We start from the raw sequence: 24,937 nt of genomic DNA on the forward strand, positions 1-24,937 counted from the left end.
TTCTCTTCCTGCTTTTTTGCAAATGCTTCTACACCAGAATCCTCGAGCAAATTCATCAGTTATTAGTCATGTTCCTAATCCCCACATATTAAATTAGCCTCTGCCCTCTCCTTCCTTCCTGAATTATTGAGGAGTTAACACTTCCTTCCCATTTTAAACTGTTAGATGCCTCCAAGCATTTTTATTCATAAGAAGCCATCACTGTAAGCTACAGCTTCAGGATTAACTCTGAAATTGGGCATGCACCCTGCACTCTTGCAAAGGTGAAACTCATTTTATCTGCAGACCAAAACCCTAACATTCACACCAGTTCTATGGAGCGAAGCCTCCTGTTCTCTTCCAAACTTTGCAGCTACTTTTGCCAAGCCTCTGAAACAGCGTAAATGCTATCAGAGTGGTACAGCGCTCCAAGCAGCCCACAGCACGGGCCTCCAGCCCACCAGATCACAGACTAGGCCAACTCTATCCAACAGGTCAGGGATACACTTCTGCCCACACACAAATTGCTTTGGTCTTGCTGGCAAGAAAGGACCCGTATTAAACCCAAGCACACAAGGCGCAAATTTCAAATCAAATTAATCCATGCTCAGACTTTGCATATGCCATCCTCTACTCCCACTCTGCTTGCATAAGTTTTTCTTATGTACCAAGAGAACAGCATCGTGCTGTGTCCCTGTTCTGGTTTGAGCCACATGCAACGTTATCACTTTAAACATGGCTGGATCCACTGTTTGGGTTGTATTTTTACTTTTGCGCTTTGTCAGGTTGGAAGGAACAACTCTCGCTGGCGGTGCTGCAAGTTAAAAAAGACACAAGCACAAGGGAAGTAAGGAAAACATCCCCAATGGATTTTTAAATGCAGTTCTAAGTACTCTGAGTGATGTTTATAGCTGCCAGCTAAGATTGCCCTTACGCTCTACTTCACCTTATGTGCATCTCTCCCCTCTGGTTTTGGGAGTTTTAAAATGTTACGAGGTTGGCATTGTCCTGCTTGAGCTCACCAGCACCTCCCTGCCAAGATCCCTGCAGAACATCTTTCCTAAAGACTATCTGCATTTCAAAAAGGAAAGTAATAGTCATCGTCAGTGAGAGAGTTAATATGTGATATTTACAACTAAGTTAATGTTAACGCTACTATTCTGAGTCACAAGAAACAGTAGTGCCAGTAGGTAATCACACAGAACAACAACAGAAAATAGCTGCGAACTCCACGGGCATGGCAATTCCTTGAGACTGAAGTAACTCCTTGATGACTGAAATCACTTAATGAAAAAAATGTGTTCATACCACCTTAGATTAACAGGTTTGGCAATTACTAGCAACATGGTGGAGCTGATCAACCAGTATCAGCAATCGAGGGCACACTGAGTTTTACCTGAATATTACCAATAGAACCTCATAAAATAGTCACCTTATATCGGAGAGACAATGCAGTGCTGTCCTCTGTATGAGATGTGAACGCCTTCTAGAGTTTACAAGGAAATTGCTCGTTTGCACATGTATCTAAGGAATTATTGAAGGTTAAAGCAATGGAGGAATACACCTGTATGTGTGTGTATATGTACAGGATTGATAAAGAGTTTTACAGTGCCTAATATATAAAAAAAACCAGTATTCTTCAAACACTAGTCTCAATCTTTGGAAAAGCAAATAAGCAATGTCCTTCTTATGGGTGGTTTACAGCATGATCTCTCGTAGCAGTTTACCCTGTAGTTTTTTAAGACACTCGTTTCCATTTATGTTGTATCAGCAAGTGAAGTACACAGTGAAACTGTAAATATGCCAACTATATTTACATAACGTTCCAGTGAGTTTTGCCAGCAACGTAAGTAGTAGTGGGATTTTTGCCCAATAAGAAAAATGAAAAATATCACACAGAGGCCTAGAAAAAAATTCCACCCAGTAAGGGGAAACCTGCTGCTGCCTTTGCCAGCTCTGAATTGAGTGTAGCAGAAGCTCCAGGTTCCCCAGCCCACTGCTGGGGGTCATACAGGGAAGGAAGAGGCTCTTGAGGGCCTTTATGAGCCCGAGGTGTTTCAGGACAGACAGTAAAAGGGGAAGGAACTGCGTTATACAGCAATTACAAAGGGGAGCCCAGGCCACTGCAAGATATCCAAGAGCACAAAACTACATACAATGGGGTTTTCACTACTTCCACTGCTCGTGGAATAAACATAAAGCTTTTAGAAATGTGTAAGAATAAAAAATTCAAAACTCTACATTTTTAATCATCTACACTTAAAAAAATTGTCATAAGTGACAGCAAAGACCTCACCTTGCTCTCTACTACCTCACGAGTTTACAGACACACATTCGTTTATTATAACAATACAGAGTTTGGTTAGCAGAGTATAATTTGTTAAGGATGTGTGAGTCTCTCCCCTCCCCCCAGTTTCCAAACTGCATTTATTGGAATGAAGCCAGTGAATATAAAGCTGTTCAAGATTGTTAGAAGCTTCAGCACAGGCAGGGGTATACCAGAAACTGTATTTTATTTCCCAAACTCCCCATGGGGCATAGCTTGCAATAAATGAGGAAAAAAAAAAAAAAGGTGAATACACCTTCAGCAGCTGTATTCACACAGAAAGAAAACACAGTGCATCTCTACAAGTTACTTCCCGTGCTGTCCGTAGATTATCAAGTTTTATTTGCTTTGTGCTATGAGGAGGCATTTCTGTCTTATAGATGACTGACAGTAAACAGTTTATTTACCTGCTTCATAACACATTATGACTAACGATTAAAAGAGAAATTCTAATTGTCAGGTTCAGTAGCTGCTTTCTGTGTAATACCACCCCAAATCTTGGCACTACATACAGGTGCAATACAGGCCTTTGCTTCTTACTAATCACCCAGCTGCTCATACTGTTAATGCCATCCTTAAAAAATACACATGCAGGACCATTAACAGTGGGAATATTTGAAAAATACAAGGGCTGTGAAGCACAGAACACTGACACTTAAAAAGCTGGAGAATAAAACCCCTATGGCTAAGCATGGCAAGAATGAACCAACCCAGGCTGATGTGTGCACACCTGTGCACATACCGACGGATTTGATCCGGTTATTGAGGTACCTGTTCTGTAAATTTTCAACATGATAAAATGTACTGCAACTGATTATGACTTTCTGACGAAGCAAGATACTGGAATTATACCCACTTGTGGACTACAGTATAGTTATTGTTTCTAGTAAATTATTTATTGACAGAAAGACAAGCCATCTCTAGCAGTTCTACTCAACTGAAGTTAGTCTGATGAAGAGGCAAGAAAGCAGAACAGACAAAACAAAAACTCAAACCCTGAGAATCAGCTCTTGGGAAAACTCTAGGCCCAGCACACGGATGTAAATCTAGGCCTGGTCTTTTCAGCAGCAGTGAACTACAAACAGCAGCCAGCCTTGCGCAATTCAGCACCTGGTTTTACAATGTCTGGGAGCAACCTGAATTTTATCTGTAATTGTAAAGTGGTCCAACAAGGACAGCACAGAGCTAGCTCCAGGGCATCGAGCCAGGAAACAGCAGTTCACTGTAGAACCAGCACCACCCATCACGCACACAGCATGCTGGACCCCTGAGTATTGATTAGAGACCTTCTACTGTCTCACACAAACACATAGGTGATTTCTCTCCATAAAACATTGCCAGTGGATCTACCAGTAGATTTACTTGAAATCCCAGAAAATAGAAACCTTAAGCACAAATATTTTGGTGTAATAGTTGACTGCCTAGAACAGTTTGCAAACAACTCAGCTATTATAAAGGGCAGACAACTGTAGCCGAAAACCATTCACACCTGCTACCATGAGCAGGTTGACTCAATAGATATATTTTAAAATGGAATATATTTGCCATCTGTGCTAACGTATACAATATGTTCTAAACTACTCAGTCTGACATATAAAAATCTGCATCACTATCAAAGATGAAGAGGAATAGAGTACAGGAAACAATGCAAACACTGGCTGAGGGGAGACCTCATCATGGTCTGTGGCTTCCTGATGAGGAGGAACAAAGGGGCAGGTGCTGGTCTCCTCTCTTTGGAAACCAGCAATAGAACCCAAGAGAACAGCCTGAAGCTGTGACAGGGGGAGGTTTAGATTGGGTGTTAGGAAGAGGTTCTGTACTGAGGGGGGGGGTCAGGCACTGGCACAGGATCCCCAGGGAAGTAGTCACAGCACCAAGCTTGACTGAGGTCAAGAAGCATCTGTACGATGCGCTCAGTCCCATTCTCTGACTTGGCTGGCCCTGTGTGGAGCCAGGATCCGGATTCGATGATCCTTATTGGATCCCTTCCAACTAGGGATAGTCTATGATTCTATGATTTTCTTGACCATAGTAATTGATTCTACACAAACTGTCCCAGTTCTATTTTTCAGTCATGGAGAGGTCATCTAGTCCACTTCCCAGTCTACAGCCAGATCAGCTCTACTTCTGTCAGCCCTGAGAGATACTAGCCTACACATTCCTGAAGACTTCCACTGCTCAATACTTTGTCTCCCCAAGCTATCCATTCTGGTGCTTCGATATTCTTGGAACTGGGAAGCTTGCCCCTTCCCCCTGTGTCTATCCTTCATTCGTTTTCCTGCAATTTAAACCTTGTACCTCTCACCCTGTTACTTGCATCCCACAGGTAATACAAGTGTCCATACAAAGAAGCCAGTAGTATCCAAAAAATTCATAACCATTTCCCTCTACTCAGCCAGACCACTAAGGAACACACCGAAGAGACACAGATGCAGGACAGACCTCAGTAGAGCCAAACACGGTTTGAAAATGAACTACTGGTAATTAATCTCTAAGTACAGTTACTCAAATCTTTTTACACAGAGTCAGTATAATTCTGCCTTGCACATAGCCGGTTTTTACAAGCCTCATGTAAGCATCAAAGCCTTTCTGGAGTCACAGTGACATTTACGGTTGTCACTTATCCACAAGTATTACTACTTGTTTCTTACAAAAAGAAGTTAGACTAGATTTGTCAAAACTTAACCATGTCATACTATGTTAGCTGCCTATCTTCCAGCTGCTTGCATATAGTTTGTTTGGTTATTTGTTCTGGTATTTTTTTATTTCAATTGCCATACTTTTTGTCCCTTTTAAAAGCAAGGTACTAAATACATCTCCTTTTCTTTCAAGTCTGAATTTTCAGTCATCCTGTCAAAGATAACCTGCCCTTTGAAGACAGCAACAGTTCATAGGCTGAGCTGATTGAACACATTTCACCTATTCTGTGGGGGTTTTATTTAATCCGGGGTTTGTTTCTTTTTTAATCTTTTTTTGTTAGACTTTTTACATTAGCTGATTGCAAAATGACTGTTTCTCAGAAAGGGCAATACATGCAAGCATTGGACATTTTATCTTTCCCAGTGCTATCAGTTTTTCCTCCCTAGTGAACAGCAGACCTACACTTGGTGGATGTTGTCTTCATTCCGGTAACATACATGTGAAGTTATTTCTTACCAAAGAAAACGTGCTTTGCAGGAAACACAAACAATGCACTTTAAACTTTCAGGATTGCCCTCATTTTTTACTTTTACTTTCATATTCAGTAGGTCATCTACTTTGTTGCTGCAGCCTTCCTTCTGGTGTTTAACATAGGAATGATGAGGAGCTCAGTTTCACTAAACTGGACATTTAATATACTGCTTCAAGACCTCTCATTGTTCTTCCCAGCTAATTCCTTCCTTTCACATACCCATCTTCGTGAGATCTTGCACACAAATTATCTAAGGTCACCAATATCTCCAAGTCCACCGCTTTTGGTTTGTCCTTCTTTCTTCTCTTCTAAGCATCATGCATTTAAGATAAATTCATTGCCACTGTCTCCAAAAGTTGTCTTTCATTTTCTCAGCTGGCTCTTTCCAATCCGATTAAAGCGAATCTTTGTCCTCCCACCAGCTATTTTCTCTTCTTTGACATTAGAAATATGGTCACTAACAGACTCCTGCTGATATCATGCTTTCCCAGCTGATGTCTATCTCCTAATGTGTTTTGTTATTCAAATATTCCAACTATACAGACATTATCATCCAAATTCTGTGCCTTGGAAAATTCCATTTGGTATCTTAAGCTTTGCTTACTTGATCTTGCTGGTTTGGTAGAGTAAAACATTTGTATTTTAGGAAACACATGGTTTAGATGTGTGGCAATCTCTCTTAGTTACTGACAACTACAATACTTTACCGAAGTAGGTGAACTTTTACATATATAAGATGGTCTAACAGGGTGTTTGGTAGGTAGTTTCATTTACAGCTCATAAAGGTAACAGTTTATTCTAGTCTACAAGCAAGGATGCCACATACAAAACAACTCCTTAACAAGCTACTTTTTTTTTAACATACCAGTTATACAAGTTCTTTTAGAGCATTTAAATAAATTTTGACTCTGTACTAATATTTCCAGTTCTGCTTGTTTACCCCATACCATTTTTCCATTAGTATAAAGACACCTGAAGGCACTTGATTACAACCTCACTTATCTTTGTCCGCCCCATGACCCTATATGAATAACACTATTTCCTCTCATCTTCCACCCCCAGTTTTTGAGCTGTTGTCTGTTTATTGTTTAAATTTACCCCGGGATTTGTCATCCATCAGGTATTTAAGAGTTAAAAAAAAAAGAAAAAAACCACTTTTCCTTTCTATGAAGCACCAGTTAAATTCTCATTGTTTGTTTCCACAATTCAATCTCTCTCTAAAGAAAGGTAGGGTTGTTAAAGAAAGTCCATTTTGCATCAAATGTACAACATGAAAACATCAACATCAGACTCACTGAAAAGTATTAGCTGAAATGAGAGAATTACCTATATTGGTCCTTCTTTTGCATACCTGTAAAGGTCAGGTAATAACTTACTCTAATATATTCTGTTGCATATATAAACTTATTAGTTTTCTTATTGTGGTACCAACTCCTACATGTTGCAGTTCAACCACAGACTTCTGAATATTTATAAAATTATGGAGTTAGTTTTAAATCATTTATGAAGCCAAAGGTACAATACAGTGAAATACATAGTTAATAGATTTCCTTATTAACTATGTGGCCCTTAACCATTTAAAAAACTAGTAAAAATGTATGATTTTCTACAAACAGTGTTATCCGAACAGTATACAACGGAACTGAAATTCTTGTAGCTTTGCAGGCATTTTAATTTGTCGGTATTATTCTACAGTCTGGATAGACAAAACCCATTTCTTTCTTCCCTCTCAATTTATGCAGAACATAAACACATCTGAAGATACACACACATACACGGCGGTATTTGTTACGCAAGAGAAGCGTTAGACACAGAAACGACACAAAATGCTGCTGATGAGACAGGTAGAAAACTGTGCTGTATACATTAAATTGTACGGCTTTGTCAGGCTATACTGCAAGCGTAATGCCCAGCCAGCCCTACATTCCATTGTTCTATGACCATGTAACAAGAGACAGCATAACGCACAATACCAAAACCAGTCACCGTTATTACAGAATCACCAGGTTGGAAGAGACCTTTAAGATCATCAAGTCCAACCGTTCCTGTCCTATGCTAAACCGTATGCCCGAGCACCTCATCTACCCATATTTTAAACACATCCAGGGTCAGTGACTCAGCACCTTCCCTAGGCAGCCTGTTCTGGGCCCTGACAACTCTTCCAGTGAAGAACTTTTTCCTCACATCTAATCTGAACCTGCCCTGGCACAGCTTTGTGCCATTCCCCCTTGTCCTATCTCCTGTCACCTGGCTGAAGAGACCATCACCCACCTCTCTACAACCTCCCTTCAGGTAATTGTAGACAGTGATAAGGTCTCCCCTTAGCCTCCTCTTCTCCAGGCTAAACATCCCCAGCTCCCTCAGCTGCTCCTCATGTGACTAGCCCTCCAGCCCCTTCACCAGTCTGGTTCCTGCAGTTCAGTCTGACAATCACCTAAATAATTCGACTTTTCCCATGCATTTGATTCTGAAAGAAAGAAAACCCAACACATTACTGGTGGGGAAGCACAAAGAAGAGGTGCTGCTGCAGCAGCTATTTCAGCAGTAAGTTCTCTCTTCAGAGCAGGGGTTCCTGAATTACCTACCTGGGGAAACCAGGATAAACAATAATATGTGTTTTAAAACATTGATCATTCCCCCAATCAAGTTGCTCTATACCTGCCTTTCTCATTTCTTGCACATCATCATGAAACACCCCATGCTTCAACTGTTGACCTGACTGCAGGATTATACTGTCCAATCTCATTTACAGAAAATCCTCTGCACAAATACCAGATGAAAAGCTGTTAAGATTTTTACCTTACCAGTCAAGCACTTGAGACTGCTTTCTTCCTATGTTTGCATTACAATGTATCTTTTTCCATCTTATTTTCTCAAGTAAAGGGAACTGTCCTAACCTTTAGCTGCACTCTCTTAGTTGAAGAGCCAACAGATAGAGCAGCTTTCATGTGTCCCATCCAAAAGCATTCTCCCATACTCCCCAAGTAGAATCCAAAGCATATGTTTCTCCTGCATCTGGGTCTGTATTAGTTACATTGTGGTTTCTTGATTTTTTCTTTCTCCTCCAACACCAGACAGAGATAGTTTCTCTTAATTTGAGTAATTCTCCTATTGATCCTTTCTGTATCTTCTCTGTAATTTACTTTAAAAAAACCTCATTAGTTTAGCACTACGCGAACCTGATTCTATTATCTTACAGTAGTGATGCAATTAGCTTTGGAACTGGTTCTGTGGCTTTGTATTCGGTATGATCTGTTTTTAGCCTTAACTACAATAGCACAAGCGACAGAAACTACATTCTCTCCTCTCCCCACCCCAGCTCTCAACAATTTCTATACTGAGTGTTTACTATGGATAATCATTTTAAATAGGAGGTATACCTGAAATCATTAAAATTAATGTCAATGTGCTACAAACTGCCTTAGGAGAAAAAAAAATTAACAGTACTTTCTCTTAAAAATTGATGAAAAAAGGTAAGTGGAATGAAGCTGAAACACAGGAAGTAGCCACACTGTACCACACAAAATAAAGCAACCAAAATTACACTGATGCACACACTTGTCACTGGATTGCAGATAAGGTTTGGAAAGTTTACCTAAGTGTTTATAGACTTGTCATGTGTGGCAGTACCACTGCCATCACTTACACCAGTGCACCAGCAAGGATGCCTAACACGAGTTTGTAACAATCTCTTTTATTCTCTTTGTGTTGTTTACTGAAGTTTCCATCTGGTAGAGGAGGCAGAGTTGATACTCCTTGGGCAATTTAGAGAAAGTTACAAGCATATAGGAAACAATCCCTGTTATTGCAGATCAGCTGTGCTTTCCCTAAACCAGCTTTTCTTTCCCAATATCCTGTTGGAAACTACCTCATGAAAGCGTAGAAAAAAAGACTGACAGCTCAGTGACTATCATGCTCACCATGACTGCACAAGAGCTAATGTAATTAAACCAAGGCTAGTTAATTAACTGCTTTAAAATGAAAATTACACTGCAATGCCATTCTTAACAGTTTTTCTCTATGAGGCTCGTTCCTATCTGCCCATTAGTGTCATCTCCGTGCTGCTGCTATTTTCCTTAACCAGCCTAGAGCTTCTGAACAGTTTTCTGTTTCTTCCAGGAAAACTCCATGATTCTTCAAATAAGCTTAAGATGCTGCCATGCTCCATTCCTCTCACCTCTTTCATCTAAGGTGTCATCATCTTTAGCACACAAGCATGTGTCTGTGCAGCCAGATGCTCATCTCCCCTTCTTTGCACACACATCAGTATTACCAACTCGTACTACATGACAAAGATTAAAAAAGAAAGGAAGAGACATAGTTCATATGCCACGGACCTAAAGTCCATTCACATATTATCCTTTGTTGCCATTCTTCCTCCCAATCCTGTCAATTTAAACAAGAGCATCCAAAACTTCTTCAAGGAGTTCAATCACCTTCCATCAACAACAAAGACTTTTCAGTCCTTGCTCTGTGCAAAGGTATCTGCAAACACCCAACACAGGGAGGACTTTGATTGCCATTGTTTTGCCCCCTTCCCTTCATCAGCTATGTAAATGTCCTCATTTGCCTTCTTTCCTTGATCTCATTTTCAGTTCTTTCATGTTATCCCATCACATTTTGACGCCATCATGTGCACCAGGAACCCACACACCTACATTCTTTGCAGCACCTCCTCCGCAATACCTTTGAACACCTACAACTCAAACCTTATTTCAACATAATTATTTTCTTATTTGTCTCCTCCCACTTGCCGATTTTGCTGATTATTTCTTTCTTAGCATGACTCTTCAATCATTGTTTCTGCATTAGCTATTCAAAGCGTTTCTGCTCCTAGACAAGGACAGACTTCTTGCCATTACCAGTACTTTGTACACATCATCCCATGGAAGAAACAGAAACCTCCTCAATGCATTGCTTCACTAACACTTTCAAGAAGTGATACTTCAGTACTATCTTTTCCCAGTATATTGGACACACTAAATCCTTTCTACTTCACAATCCGCCAAATCCTTTTCATTTTTTTTCATTAAAAAAAGAAGAAAAGAAACTTAAACCCTTGCACAAGCTATGAACTGGAGGCAAGGGAAATAATTAGAAAGTGAGAATTGCTATGAAGGTCCATCTAACTAAACAGCTTATAGGAAAACCTGTAAGGTTTAAGACTGAACCACACAGATTAAAGGCAAAATGTTAATGCCTATAGAAGTAGAAGACAAAAAGGTCTATGTAAGTTGTCATTATTAAAATGCCTCAGGGAAACTTTCTTATGGTAATTTAAACTGAAAAGGTTAAAACCTTAAAAGGTATTATGTTCAGCCTGTATGCAGTGCTTCCATACAATGAAAGAACATACAACTTGCCCTTGCAGAAACACTAACTGTTGCTATGTGACTCGTTAACTCCACAGATTTAAGGGAAAAGCCTAAAGAGAAACATGCCACAAAGTACTTAAGCTTCAGCCTAGAAGTCTAGAGTGCCAGAACCAGTTTTTTCCATGAAACGTACCATCAGTTTAAAGTTTAAAGCATCAGCTGCGCATTACACATACATGCTAGGAACCAGAAGCTCCAGAATCAAAATACTCTCACAGAAGAGTGAGTTTATGAAACACTAATTTACCTTGTCCAACCTCACTTTCATTGTGCTGGAAATACAAGCTGAGGTGGTAGATTCTCTTTAACCTCTTGTGCACGCTCTTACAAAACACAGTTTCTCATCTCACCCATGAATCAGTATGATTTTGAGTCCATGTCCTGCCTCTGTCATTTTTAGTACAAAATAATTTATGTCACTGAATAATTAAAATGTAGACAAGTTATGTATTGACCATAAGCATCTCTAATACATGTGACAAATATATAATTACTTATAAATTAACAGACCCATATCGCACAAAAGTGAATGTCAGCGCAGACAGTGTATTATTAATTACTTGGACTGCTCTAACTAGTAAGCTACATCCAAGACAAGTACTATACAGTATTTAGCATTAACACACTGTAGTAGTTCACATCTTTACAGTGCATCACTACACAGAACACAGCATTAAGATTCAGTGCAAGGCAATTTTTTTGTACTGTTCCTTATTTCTTTCAGGCAGACTGTCTTGTTCACCATTTTTCTTCATTAGATCTCACAAGATCTTTTGATCTTGCAGATACCAGCTTACATGCAACTACTTCCTATAAAGAGTCATAAAAGGATTTCTGCTGTGAAGTCTATCTACTATTTTTAATATTTTATGACTTTCACTTACACAATCACTAAGTGTAAGCCTCCACAGATCAATCTGCTAGGCAGCCAAAGGCTGTAAAACTGTCCAGTCCGACTGATGCAATTCATAGGAGTAAACTTTTTAATTTAAAAAAAGTACCTCAGCCACTTGATGTTGAAAGTACATCTTTTTGACACAAGCTTTCTTCACCAGAAATGAGATACTAAGATCAAATTGTAATTATTCCATTATGATTAAGAACACAGCACTGTCAGCGATACAGAGAGGCATGTATGTTTTGGCTTGACTATGTTTGACAGCCTGAAGCTTTTCAAGAAGCAGAGACGCTTACATCCTTTCATGAATCCAGCCTTAAATCACACAGAGCTGAGAGCTTGTCATTCCAACACCAGCTACTGTGGAATCTCAAACTGAGACTTGAAACAGGCCACAGATTACAAGGGAGAGGTGACCAAGAAGCTCTCTCACTCTTCTCCTTTGGCATGCTGGAGGTGACAAGACGCTGAACATCAGTACACCACAGGAAGGCTACAAAGGGGTCCTGAACACAAACCAACTTGATTTTAAGTGAAATGAGCTTGCTTTTAACAGAACATAGTTTTGGCTCCAACTACCAGCAGAATTTTATCTCGTATCAAGTCAAGCTCCTCTAGATTATGATGCAGCTAGCTTCAGGATTCTAATCAAATGTAAATGACAGATGTAGGAATGGACAAGATGCTGGGAAAGTAGAGAAGTAGCATGTCAAATATTTACACATCTAAAAAGTTGCTAAGAAAATTTCCCTTTAGATACAGAAAATTTTATTTAGCTAAGGGATTTTTTTAATGGTGCATTCTTAGGTGTGACCTCTGAGGAAAGACTAACAAATTGGAATTACTTAATTTAACGATGAGTTGAAAGCGAATAAAGCAGTATTCAAATATGCAAAAGGCTGTCCCAAAATGGAAAGAAAAACTCTGTTTTTCATGTCTCTAGAGAACCCCGTAAGTCATAAAAAGCTTAGATTATAGCAAGAAAAAAAACCCTCAGGTTAGACATGTGGACATTTTTTCCTGATAAGGATTGTGAAGCATAACAGCAGATGAAGCAATCATCTCAGAAACAGACTGGGTTTCTTCTGCCTGGGGAAGAAGATGGTGGACTTAATTTTGAGGTCCCCTAACAACCTTCCCTCCCACAGCTGAAATCAGTCACTTGCACATTTGACACTTACATGTGGTAAATGAACAAACACACTGGAAGATTTAACAACCTTCTTTAAAGGGTCTTGTAAATTAATTCATTATGCATTCATATCTTTCCTCACATGAAACAGGATACAGTTAGCCCTTGGCTTTTGTTTCTGCCATTTACAGTTCTATGCAATCAGGAGTCTGACAATACCTGTGTTCACACCCTCCTTTTGTAACCATTGTCAAGCTAGTGACCAAGACAGTTCGGGAGCTGCAGAAGCAGAGGGTGTAGCAGCCCTTTCCAAGAAGAAAGGAGAAGATTGAAGAAAAAAGACATGCAGATCACTTCCAGGTCAAAGTATCAACCCCATGAAAGTCAGGATGCTTCAATTAATCTCTGGCCTCAGATATTGAAGTAGATTTGAAACTTTCTGATAGCTAAAGAGCTAAGAGAAAAAAATAATGGATAAAGAAAGGAAAGGAAGAGAGGAGCTGGCCTTCCACATCGCAGATTTACTCTGAAAACCACTTCAGCTTTTGCAATTAAGAATAAGCTACTCCAAAACAGTGAAAAGCTCACTAATTAATTGTTCAACGAAGCCTACACAATCCATGATAATTTTAATTATATTACTGGCTTCAAAGATCGTATAAGGAGTTCTAAAAAGAACAGCTTCTTCACACTTCATCTGTCATCAACTTCTAAACCTGTTCCTCCGTCTACGCTAAACGAACGGCAAGAAAAACGGCATTTCGGTAGTGCAGATTTCAAGTCCCCAGACAACAGTCACAGAACGTCTGCTGAACAAATATGCGGTTTTCTACACTGTCAGACAAACAACCCAGAACTTGAAATAAAACATGTTTCCCCTTATTATCTAGATAAGGGTAAAAGCGTTCTCAGTCACCTCCAACTCACAACTTTCTGATGATGCCTGATGACTCCTGAGGGAAACAGGAAAGAGCAAAGAACAAAAATAAATTAGTAGCATGCAAGGCCAATGCAGATGAAGGGCTGAGGGGGAGGAAATGCTCCTTAGCCTTGGTTGACAATCCCAGTTTTACTCTGAATTCCGTTTCTGAGATACGCCAAACGTGGCCACACCAGAAACTCGACCCTTGGGAGTTTTCCTCTGAACAGGTAGAAGCAATTTTACATAGATAAGTTATTGGCACAAGATTTGTTATACTTCTAATGCTGTCCAAAGGAATGACTCACACAAGGAGGCTTTCCATTTTACTCAACATAAATCCCTGCTTCCAACCTGCAGTCAGCTTAAAACCTTACATGACCTCTCATGCCTTCTACAATCAAGTCTACAGATATTTGCATATTCTAGAGAACAACTGCTTCACTTTTTATTTCACTTACTGGTCACGTCCCGTAACAATACAAATCTACTGTGCACACAGACACACGCGAACTATACCACAGAAAGTTAGTACAGCAACCACAACATCCGACAACCCCTTACTGCCACTGTTTTAGCTTGTGTGTGGATGCCTCTTGCTACCTGTCTAGCTTAGTCAATTCTCTACAGTTTCCCTGTTTCAAACACGGGTAGCAGAGACTGGGAGTCAAAAATGGGAAAAAAGCTGTGATTGTCTGGGAACCTGCAAAAGGAACCACGACACTGAGATTAGCACCAGCATGCATAATAAAATTAATAATCTGGCTCCTTCCTGAAAAAAGGATACTTAAATTCTGGGGCACACTTTCTTCGGTATCCATTTTTTGGTGAAAGAAAACATGTAAAAATCAGCTTAAGAAAACCTCTATGAAGTTATTAGACAATCACAAGTCTGTTCAGCAACTTTTTTTTTTTTTTCCTTTCTTCTTTTAAATTGTTCTTTTCTTGGGTTCCTACCAATCAGGGCCAGCTATTTGCGTGGGAATGCAATTTTGGCAGTGCAAGTAAGTGGAGTAATTTTATTAGGAATACTTTAGTAATACAGTTTTAGGACACTTCACAACTAAACAAACACTCAAACATCATTGACCCAAATTCACTATCAGAGAAATCATTATGTGAAAAGTCTCACAAGATTTGAAGTTTCTTGAAGACTTCCAGAAGACAGCAAGAAATTTCACCTGTGAGTGATAACAAAGTAGCTCCACCTGCACTAACCTGCTGGGAGACAGAGAAATTCACCTTTTCTTTTAAATTTATTTATTAATTTCAGCAATTCACCACAGCAAAATCTGGTTTTGCTCTAATTTATCCTAGACCAACACATAGTAAAGTGATTATAGTGTAAGCATAAAAACATTATGTTATTTAACAGCCATGCTCTACCTCTAAATCCTGTGATGCTGACTCAGGAGCTCTGGTCACAGATGTCTTTCAAACTCAAGAGCATCAGCTGCAAAAGAAGGCAACCCTGCAGGGTAAAATAGTTCTGTGCTTCTAGTAACATACACTTTCTGGGCTGCGAATTAACCAAACTCTGCTTTCCAACTGCTAATCCTAACTGTACCGCAACACATGGGGAATTACTTGCCTTCTCCTACTGGCTGAAGGCATTTAATTTCATCTCATTTGCATGAGGAATGCGAACCAGGACTGTATGAGTAGATGGCTTTTTACAGCTAGGCTGAACAAATGTCAGTATTACCCACAGTTTATATCAGAGTTCCTCTATGTCCTCATAGCCTTGGATAACTGATAGCTGCCTACATTCCTATGAACTGCTGGAAGGTCAGAACTTTTCTTGCTGCAGTAAACCTGAAAGCAACCCCCATGCACAACCATAGAGATAGCATCATGGAATTTGGGTTGTTCTGATTTTGACTTTTCTATTTAAATAGGGAAGAATTGCCTAATAGACCTTTTCAATTAAATTCTTTCAGTTTAACACATCATTTCTTCTTACTTTCAGAGCCTGTAAGGCTCTGCCATTTCCTTTATATATTCTGATCTGGGAAAGCCAGCACAGCTTCACCAAGGGAAGGTCGTGCCTTACCAATCTGGTGACCTTCTATGATGGAGTGACAGCATCAGTAGATAAAGGGAAGGTGACCGATGTCATCTACCTGGACTTGTGCAAGGCCTTTGACACAGTCCCCCATCACATCCTTATCTCTAAATTGGAGAGATGTGGATTTGATGGGTGGACCATCCAGTGGATAAGAAACTGTTGACAGAACGCGGACAAAGGGTGGTGGTCAACAGGTGGTCCAAGTGGAGGCCGGTGACAAGCGGGGTCCCCCAGGGGTCTGTCTTGGGACCGGTGCTCTTTAACATCTTTATCAGTGACATTGATGATGGAATTGAGTGCACCCTCAGAAAGTTTGCGGGTGACACCAAGATGAGTGGTGTGGTCGACACAACAGAAGGAAAGGAAGCCATCCAGAGGGATCTTGACAGGCTGGAAAGGTGGGCTCAGGTGAGCCTAATGAGGTTCAACACTGCCAAGTGTAAGGTCTTACACTTGGGCCAGAAGAATCCCAGACATAGATACAGACTGGGAGAAGAGCTCCTTGAGAGTAGCCCTGCTGAGAAGGACTGGGGGATTCTGGTGGATGAGAAACTTAACACGAGCCAGCAGTGTGCTCTTGCAGCTCGCAAGGCCAATGGTATCCTGGGCTCCATCGGGAGAGGGGTGGCCAGCAGGGACAGGGAGATGATTGTTCCTCTCTACTCTGCCCTCATGAGGCCCCATCTGGAGTCCTGTGTCCAGGTCTGGGGACCCCAGTACAAGATGTAAAACTGTTGGAGAGGGTTCAGAGGAGGGCCACAAAGATGATTAGAGGGCTGGAGCACCTCCCCTATGAAGAGAGGCTGGGGGAGCTGGGCTTGTTCAGCCTAGAGAAGAGAAGGCTGCTGGGGGATTTCACTGCAGCCTTCCAGTCCCTCAAGGGAGCAGAGAAACAGGAGGGGAATCAGCTTTTTAGAAGGATAGACACTGGCAGGACAAGGGCGAATGGATTAAAACTAAAGGAAGGAAGGTTCAGATTAGATATTGGGAGGGGGGGAGGGGGGAAGCTTTTTACAGAGAGAATGGTGAGGTGCTGGAACAGGCTGCCCAGAGAGGTGGTGAATGCTCCGTCCCTGGAGTTTTTCAAGGCCAGGTTGGATGGGGCCCTGGGCAACCTTGTGTAGATCCAGGCCTGGAGGTTGGTGGCCCTGCCTGTGGCAGAGGGGTTGGAGCTCTATGATCCTTGGGGCCCCTTCCAACCCATGCCATTCTATGATTCTGTGATTTTCACCTTAAATTTTTAAGGTGAGGCTTCAGCATTCTCCCTTACATTTAAGGCGGCTTTCTGCTCTAGTGCTGCATGCGTGAGAAGAAAGTGCCTCAGAAGAGATGCTCTAAGCAGCAGTTCTTTCTCTTGGCTGTCAGCACAGCCACAAATGCTTGTTAAATACATTCCAGCTCCTCAAAACTGCAAATCTGTCCCTAAAAGAATCTTTAAGGGCACATTAAGATCACAAATATGTGGGACACTTTTAAGAGAAGGCACTCAAAGAGGAGAAGAAAGTCTTAACTCTACAAGTCATCACTTGCAGGTAGATGACTACGACCATCAAGGTTACTGAAAACCTACTTAGAAAGTGTTCTTTCTGACAAGGATTCACTATTTTAACTAATGACCTTTACATTGCTTATAAACTGACACATTATGAGGCACCAGAAAGCTTTTCTTTCTTGCTATTTCTAGAACTAGCAGAAAATAAAAGAGCATAATCTTGTCTTGCACTTATGAAGAGAAGTCTTTGCCTTTTTGGCAACAAACACGTAAGAGTCTTGAGCAGCTCTGCAAAGCAGAGTCAAGATTTCACAGTAGCTTTAAAGGAAGATCTTTTCCATCTTCTATCGAATAAGAAACTTAAGGTAAAAATCAACAGAGTATTGAGACCAGAGCTTTATGCTGTTTCAGTGTCTTCACATGATGCGAAAGGCAATGGGCTGACCTCCTAGAACTCATTTCACATTAACACGTTCACTTAGCAGAAAGCACATCTAAACACACCCCAACACCAAAGTGCTCAGTGAGAAGTCTTAGAAACCACAAAAAATCCCTGTGTTTTTGTTATACGCTGCTTTACGTAGTAATGAAAGTGCAATTAACAATTGATGAAGGTGTTTGATGGTGGGGAAGGGGTTGCCCAGTACCACTCGAGCAGAATAAACTCGCGTTACTGCTGGCTGTGGCCTTCTCCTGGCCCCCTGCAACAGTGCTGAAAACTTAATTCCCAGGGCAGCACCTTGGCTCTAACACCTCATTTCCCATAAATCTAAGAGAATGAAGAGAGCAGATCATCAGGGCAGGTGGGTAGCAAGGGAGTACGTGAAGGGCCAAAACCAAACCAACCCACCCCCAAAAAAAACCCCATCCCCCTTGACTGATACTGTTGCACCACAGCGTAAGTATTTTTAGCATAATAAGAGTTCACTATCACCACTGCAAAATTTGAGAAGGGAAAGATGAGTACCAGATGTGGCACCATATTTTATTTTTCCAGTGTAAAGCCAAGAACCCTGTATATTGACCTAAATACTCCAACAGCCCATCATTAAACCCTGCACTCGTAAAAATCAGTCCTACCTAAAAAAGCTGAGTGAATCACAAGTATCTTATATATTTCCAATCTGCATTTTTGTCTAAGACATTTACCTGACTCCAGTTCTTTAGAGTAATCATGCTTAGAACAGTGATGGGGGGTATAAGGGCACATAAGAAATCTCTTATTTATATGTTAGTTATTAGTAATTGAATTTACACATTTATAACTACTGCAAGATGCTTGGGGGGAAAGCCGATAAGGGGAACAAAATAAATGAGAGCAAGGTTGTGACTTGTGACCCAAGCATCCTAAGGAAGGTGGCGCCTGGAACTGATAAGGAGGATAATCCTGCCCCGTTGGAAGGATCACAACTATGCATGTGCCAGGGGAGAAGGTGAAAGGTCCAATCTGATGAAGACTTTGAGCCTTCATCCTGAGACCCCCCGATGACCACCACTAGGCGACAGTGCACAGGCGCAACTGGGAGGAGTTTGTGGAGATGAGTTCATGGGACTAATTTTAATACGAAGCAGGACAGGTTATGCACATGTATAGGTGTACTGCAATATCCCATGAAGATGTAACATTCTGCTGTAAGGTGAATTGCCATGTTTGGCATGCATGTCTGTGGTGGAGCCATCCTCTGTGCACCCACATGTAATAAACATACCTACTGTACAGCTGTCTGGGTTGCAGAGTGTATTTCCACAAGTCAACAGGAAGGACTCCAGGTCTTAGAAAGAACTTCCCTGTACTAAACTAGTATGATTTTCTTATAATAAACTTTTAAACATGAATGGGCTTTTACCCAGCAGATGAATCCATTTCCATGAGTTTAGAAGACTGCCTAAAGCTAGATGGCCAGTCTGCTGTTCCATCCACAGACCCCTAATTCCACCAGGATTTTATTCATTAGAAATTGAGAGGGCTTAATACTTCTGAAATTAGGACCTTAATAGCTGCTAGAAGTTGCATCTTCCCTTAGCAACAAACAAAAATCCAGAATTAGTCTTGGTTTGGACTATTTGTTTTAGGACACTATACTGGGAACAATGTAGATGTGCATCCTGTTTATTCAGCAGTGGGCAAGGACATAACAGCTATCAGAACTGGAAGGTTCTTTTACACCACCATGACAATGAACCGTGGTGCTTGCTTGTAATCTCTGCGCTTGTTTACCCAGTTTTAGTACTCAGGAAAAACAACCAACAAAACTACCAGACTTTATATATATACATATATATACACACTGCAAACATCATTCAGCAAACCCTTAAGTACCACAAAAAAAAGGTATGTCATTTCACACTGCTAAAGAACTTCAGCTTAACTAGTATTTCAGGGAAGTTTTGTGCTGGCAACACAATCAATGGAACTTCTGTTGCTGGAGACAAGACTTACCCTTTCTGAATTTTCCTTCATTGTAACCCAAGGGAAAGAAGACCAATAGGCACGTGCTTGTGAAGGCTGTGCTCAAGACAGCACATTGTTCTAAGTGATCTATGGATATACGCTCTTACATACACACACAATAGTATCCTTAAAGAAGCATAGTTCTGAGACAGATTGAAGAGACTTTGGTTTGTCACAGAACACCGAGTAAAAAAAAAAGTGGTTTCATTCATCTTAGGCATCCAACAAACCTTCAAAGGGGCTGGGTGAGCCCTCTGGGTAAATTTCTGATCCACTTAACACTCTGGAGTATCTACACACAGCAATAAAGATTTGAAACAGCCTATGCATATTGTGACAAGTAACAGGAGAAGTTAATTGACATTTTCCTAACACATATTTATAGATAAACATGAAAACAATGCACTGGATCAGATCCAGAGATCCATTAGTCCAGTTTTCTCTTAGAGCATGACACTGGAAGCATTTGCAAGAATCCTGTAAGTCCTGTTTCAGGTCTGTGAAGGACAATTGCCCTATGTTTATGGTACATGAAGGCCACTGACTAGGTATCTTCTACTCTGAAGTCAATGACTTCAACTTCTTTCCAAACCACCATTTACAATTGAGGGTAGTAATATACAACTGTAAATAAATTTGCTATTAAGTTCTGTTTAAAAATTAAACATCTAGCTATAAGGACAAACTCAGATTTTTCCATGGTGGGTCGGCAAGCTCTGACAGAGAAAACAAGCCACAAAACCCATTTTAAAGTGTCTCCTTGGTGTGCTCTTTGAAAGGAAGACCTAAAGAGAAGCCAGCAAATTTTTATTATTCAGATTTTCAATACTTTTGAGGTTTCAAAATTTGTTTTTACCTTTTAAATGCTTCAGCAGGGTTCCTCTCGCATTCCCCAGGTTGCAAGAGACTCTGAATAGCAGGATCTCGTAGTTTATCCTCGTATCCCTGGATCAGTCCACTACGGCAAATCTGTGTAACTAAACCTCTAATAAACCCTCCAACACACAGCGTGTCAGAGTCCTGGGCCCTGCAGAAATGGAAGGCTAGTGCCTGACGATGTAAGCCTCTTTGCAGGTTTGCAGGTGAGCTTGGCCACAGTAACTCAGTACAGAGGGCTGTCTTCCCGCTTCCAGGTCCTCCTACCAACAAGACACCCCAGGCAGCTCCTTTCCCTGATGCAACACCGGTATTATTCCCAGAATTTGCTACAAGACATGGTTTGTTGGCAGCGCTACCGCTGCAGTTAGCTTTCTCCTGGAGGCAGTGCTGAAGCTTGTGGAAAACCCACTCCCTACAGTAAAACTGCTTTCCCTGCAGCAAGCTGGTTTGAGCCATTTTATGAAGCTTCTTCTCTTGGATTTGTCATAAGCAGCAGTACACCTTCAGCAGCTCCGGGCCAGGAGATATGCATTCATCTTGCGCAGAAGAACGCTCTGCGCAGAACTCGACAGAGGTTACGGCAATCAGTTAACCTTTCCCATAAAACTTATCAGCCTCTTCTCAGGAAGGGTGTCACTCCATTTGTATGCTTTATTATGACTAGCACAACACAATCATAGTTCAGCTGACATCATGAAGCAGTGTCTGATACCAGCACTCAAAAATACTTCGCATATGGCTCAGAAGTTCATACAGCTCCATAGCTGCATCTGTAGTTTACACGGTTGTGTGTGTTCCCAGCATACAGGGGACAATACATCTGGAAAAACTGAGGGAAAGCCAACTTCTCAGTGTATACTAAATGCCTTTCAACCCTAGGCATTAATCTCTCTGGATATACATCCAGGAAAAGCTGTCCACAACAAAATGTTCCTTCTGGGAATTTTATAGAGAAAGTGATTTTTCTTCAGAGTACTATATACACACCACCAATGTGGGTAAGTACCACTTACTAAACAACGGTCAGTTTGGACAGTGAGCTCTGCAGACTTCGTACATCCGGGCGAGCGCCTGAGAAGTGCTTGAGACGATGGTTCCTTATGCGGTATAGACGAGGGGGTAAAAAAATAGTAATAGATGTTTACAGCTTCTTATTTCAATCCATTCACAAGCATCTTCTTCAGGAACCTGGATTCTTATGGAACCTGTTCTCAGGTATCTCAGTCGCAAGATGTCAGAAGAGACAACATCTTCCCCTAGAGCTCTGAAATAAAGAGGACAGCACTTTTAACCCTCCGTGCAAGTCATAATCTAGTCAACTGCAAACGCAGACAAACAAAGAGTAAAGTCAAGGGCTCTTACTCTCTATTTTTTCCTCGCACTACTAAAGCCATTTAACCTAAAAAAAAGCTGTTTTTAAGAAATCTGTTGTTACAAGGTGCCACGTATAAAAAAATCCCGTAGCGAAACACAATAAACAGATATGACAGTGGCCTTAAAAGCCATGGGAGCAGCAAGTCCTGTGCTTCCTGCCGCGGAGGACAGAACATACCCCCTTCATCCGAGGCACAGTCTCCCTAACGAGGCTCCGCCACCGAATTCTCCCCCTCACCCGGTCTGTCTCCTGCTCGGGCGGTTTTCGGGTGGGGTTTTTTCTTTAAGTTTATTTTACACGGGAGAGCCGCCGAGAGCTCTTCGCACACTTCTTTGTTCGCGGCTCGGCGGCAGCGGGGCGCCCGGCGGGCTGCCGGGTCACGGCTTCACACCCCACCGCCGGCACCTCACCGCCCAAGCCGCCACCCCCCCGCGGCCCTTGTCACCGCTCCGCTCCCCTCGGCCGAGCTCCGTCCCCACCGCGACACCCACACCCCCCGCCATCCTCCCGAAATCCTTTATCCCGGGCTCCCACTGCTTTCAGCCGAGGCGCTGACACCCACCCGGCTCAAAAGTCACTTCGGCAGCGCCCCGGCAGCCCGGCCATCTCCCTTTGGGAAAAAAAAACCGAGTCAAGGAGCAGCCTGGAATCTCCCCCCTCCCCTCCAACCCCTCCCGCCCTTCACCCGCTTCTCCTACCCCCGGCGCGGAGCACACACGCCCTGTCCCCCGCTCCCCTCCCCCTGCACACACACACACACACCCGGCTCCGCACAAAGATCCCGGGCACCGCAGCGCGCCCCCACCCCGCTGAGGCGGCCGGTTCTTCCCCCGCTCCTCCCCGCGGCAGCCCGATGGCAGACAGCCTCCCCTCCCCGCACCCCGACCCCGCACACGGGTGTCAGTCCCCTGCCCGCCTCAGGCGGCAGGTACAGCACGCCCCGCCCGGCCGCGCAGCGGCCGCCCCGCCACCGACCGCCGCCCCGCCAAGGGACGTGCCGCTGCCGCCGCCGCCACCTCCCCCGCGGCCGGGCGAGGGGCCTCCCTCCCCGCCGCCGCTCGCTCACCTCCGCCGTCGCCCCAGCGGCGGCAGCAGCTGCCGCTGCTGCTCCTTCGGGCTCTGCCCGCAGCGGCGCGGCGCGCCCCTCCTCTTCCTCCAGGCTCCCGCCCCCAGGCGCCGCCGTGCCAGGCCCGCGGCCAGCCCGGTCCACAGCCGCCTCAGCCCGCTTGATACTCTCCTCGGCGCCTCCTTGACCCACCCTCCTCCGCCCGGCTCCGCCCGGCTCCGCCCCGCCGCCCGCGGCCCCGCCCCGGCTCGCCCCCTCCGGCGTCAGCCCCGCCCCCTTCCTCTCCAGCGCGTGCGGCGGCGGAGGCAGATGTCGCCCGACATCTGGGGCGAAGTAGTCCGAGGCGGAGGGAGACAGGACGCGCGTCCCTTCGTCGCGCTCCTGTAGCACCCCCCCCCCCGCTCCCCTCCTACATCGTCCCTCTGCCCGCCCCGGGCTTTGTCCCGGCGTTCGCCAGCTGCCTGCCTCCCCTCAGCGTCCGCGGCGGCGGGACCCTTCCGGCGCGGCCCTGCAGGGGGCGGCAACACGGTTCCCTCCGCTGGCGCCCCGCGGGCACGGCAGCCCCGACCGCCCCGGGGGGGAGGTGGGGAGCGGGGCATCGGGGCCCCCGGGGCTGTCTCCTGCGGTGGTGGACGGGGGCAACCCTCGGCCCAGCACCTTCCAGCCCGCTGCAGAGCAGCAAAACTCGATGAATACAAAGGTTCTGGTTGGAAGCGGGAGCGGCTGGTACATCGGCCCCCGGGACGGGACGCTTCAGACGCCGCGGTATGCGGTGTGGAAGCCGTGCGCGGCCCGTGTGAGGCCTCGCTCCCCTCGGTTCCACCCCAGCGCCGGCCCAGCAGCTCGCCGCACCGCTGCCCGGCCGCCTCCTGCCCTGAGCTGGCCTGTGTCCTTACCCTCGCCGTGTGCTCCCAGGGTTCCCGCTCACTTCTGGGGACCGATGCACGCAAGCAGGAGGCCTTTTCCCAAAGCTGCCGAGGGCGTAGGGGCTTGGCTACTCACTGGCCCCAGCCCGAGGGACCGGGAGTAGTCCGCACTCACACAACATTATCATAGCCACCCTGGAGTTACACGATTCATGGGCCTTTACAAACCGTTGGCCGACTCTAAAACAGAAGAAAAAATAGGGGAGAACTTGCGCCTGGATACCTTCAGGAGGCCCTTGTGAAGCCCCCTTCCACCCATGGCAAGGAACGGGAGAGCTCCCCTTTATTTTGGCCGCATGACAGCCAGCGAGGGAAGGATCCTCATTAAAATTTGCTCCCTGCGGAGCTGAGCAGGCTGTTTGTGATGAGGCGCTTTCCCATTAGCTCTGGGATCAAGGCCTTTATGATTACTAAACACTGCCTTCATTTTAGCGCGGCTCCGTACGGTTACATGTACCAGGTAATTAAGGTATTGTGGAGCGCACACTGAATACACCCGTGTGATACAACAGAGTGATTTCAGGCCCTTTGAGGAGCGTCCCGAGGTTCTTTGTAGGAGCAAAATGAAAAATTAAATAAATGCAGTCGGTATACTGAGGAGCTTAGAAAAACAAGTCCGCCCGCTTCTAAAAACCAGTAGAACAAGTTTGAAGAACCTTTGGAAGCAGTGAATTACGAATTTGCAAAGCAATTGGGAGTGGGGGAGAAGCAGAAATAAGATTAGCAGTAAGGAAAAAGTTGGATGGTTGTTTTGTTTTGGGTGGGTTTTTAACCATGCGCTTCAGGCAAATGGCCTTCTCTAAGATGGGGTTTGGGTTTTTTTCTCCCCTCCAGCAGTACCACCCTTCAGTTTTGAAATGTTGGGGAAACTCAGGACT

General features: G+C 43.6%; 1 protein-coding gene across 1 annotated transcript in view; it reads right to left on the reverse strand.

Annotated features, from left to right (window-relative positions):
- The window catches only part of ANKRD50 (ankyrin repeat domain containing 50), a gene marked incomplete at both ends in the record, with an annotated part of 38,269 nt that extends 17,090 nt beyond the window's left edge, over positions 1 to 21,179 (reverse strand). Inside the window, 2 exon segments of the mRNA XM_084263102.1 lie at positions 20,670 to 21,167; positions 21,169 to 21,179. Of these exon segments, the coding sequence (XP_084119228.1) occupies positions 20,670 to 21,167; positions 21,169 to 21,179 (509 nt within the window).
- Positions 21,180 to 24,937: the final 3,758 nt, after the last annotated feature.

Source organism: Gallinula chloropus (assembly GCF_964237585.1).
Source record: "Gallinula chloropus genome assembly, chromosome: 4".
NCBI lineage: Eukaryota > Metazoa > Chordata > Aves > Gruiformes > Rallidae > Gallinula > Gallinula chloropus.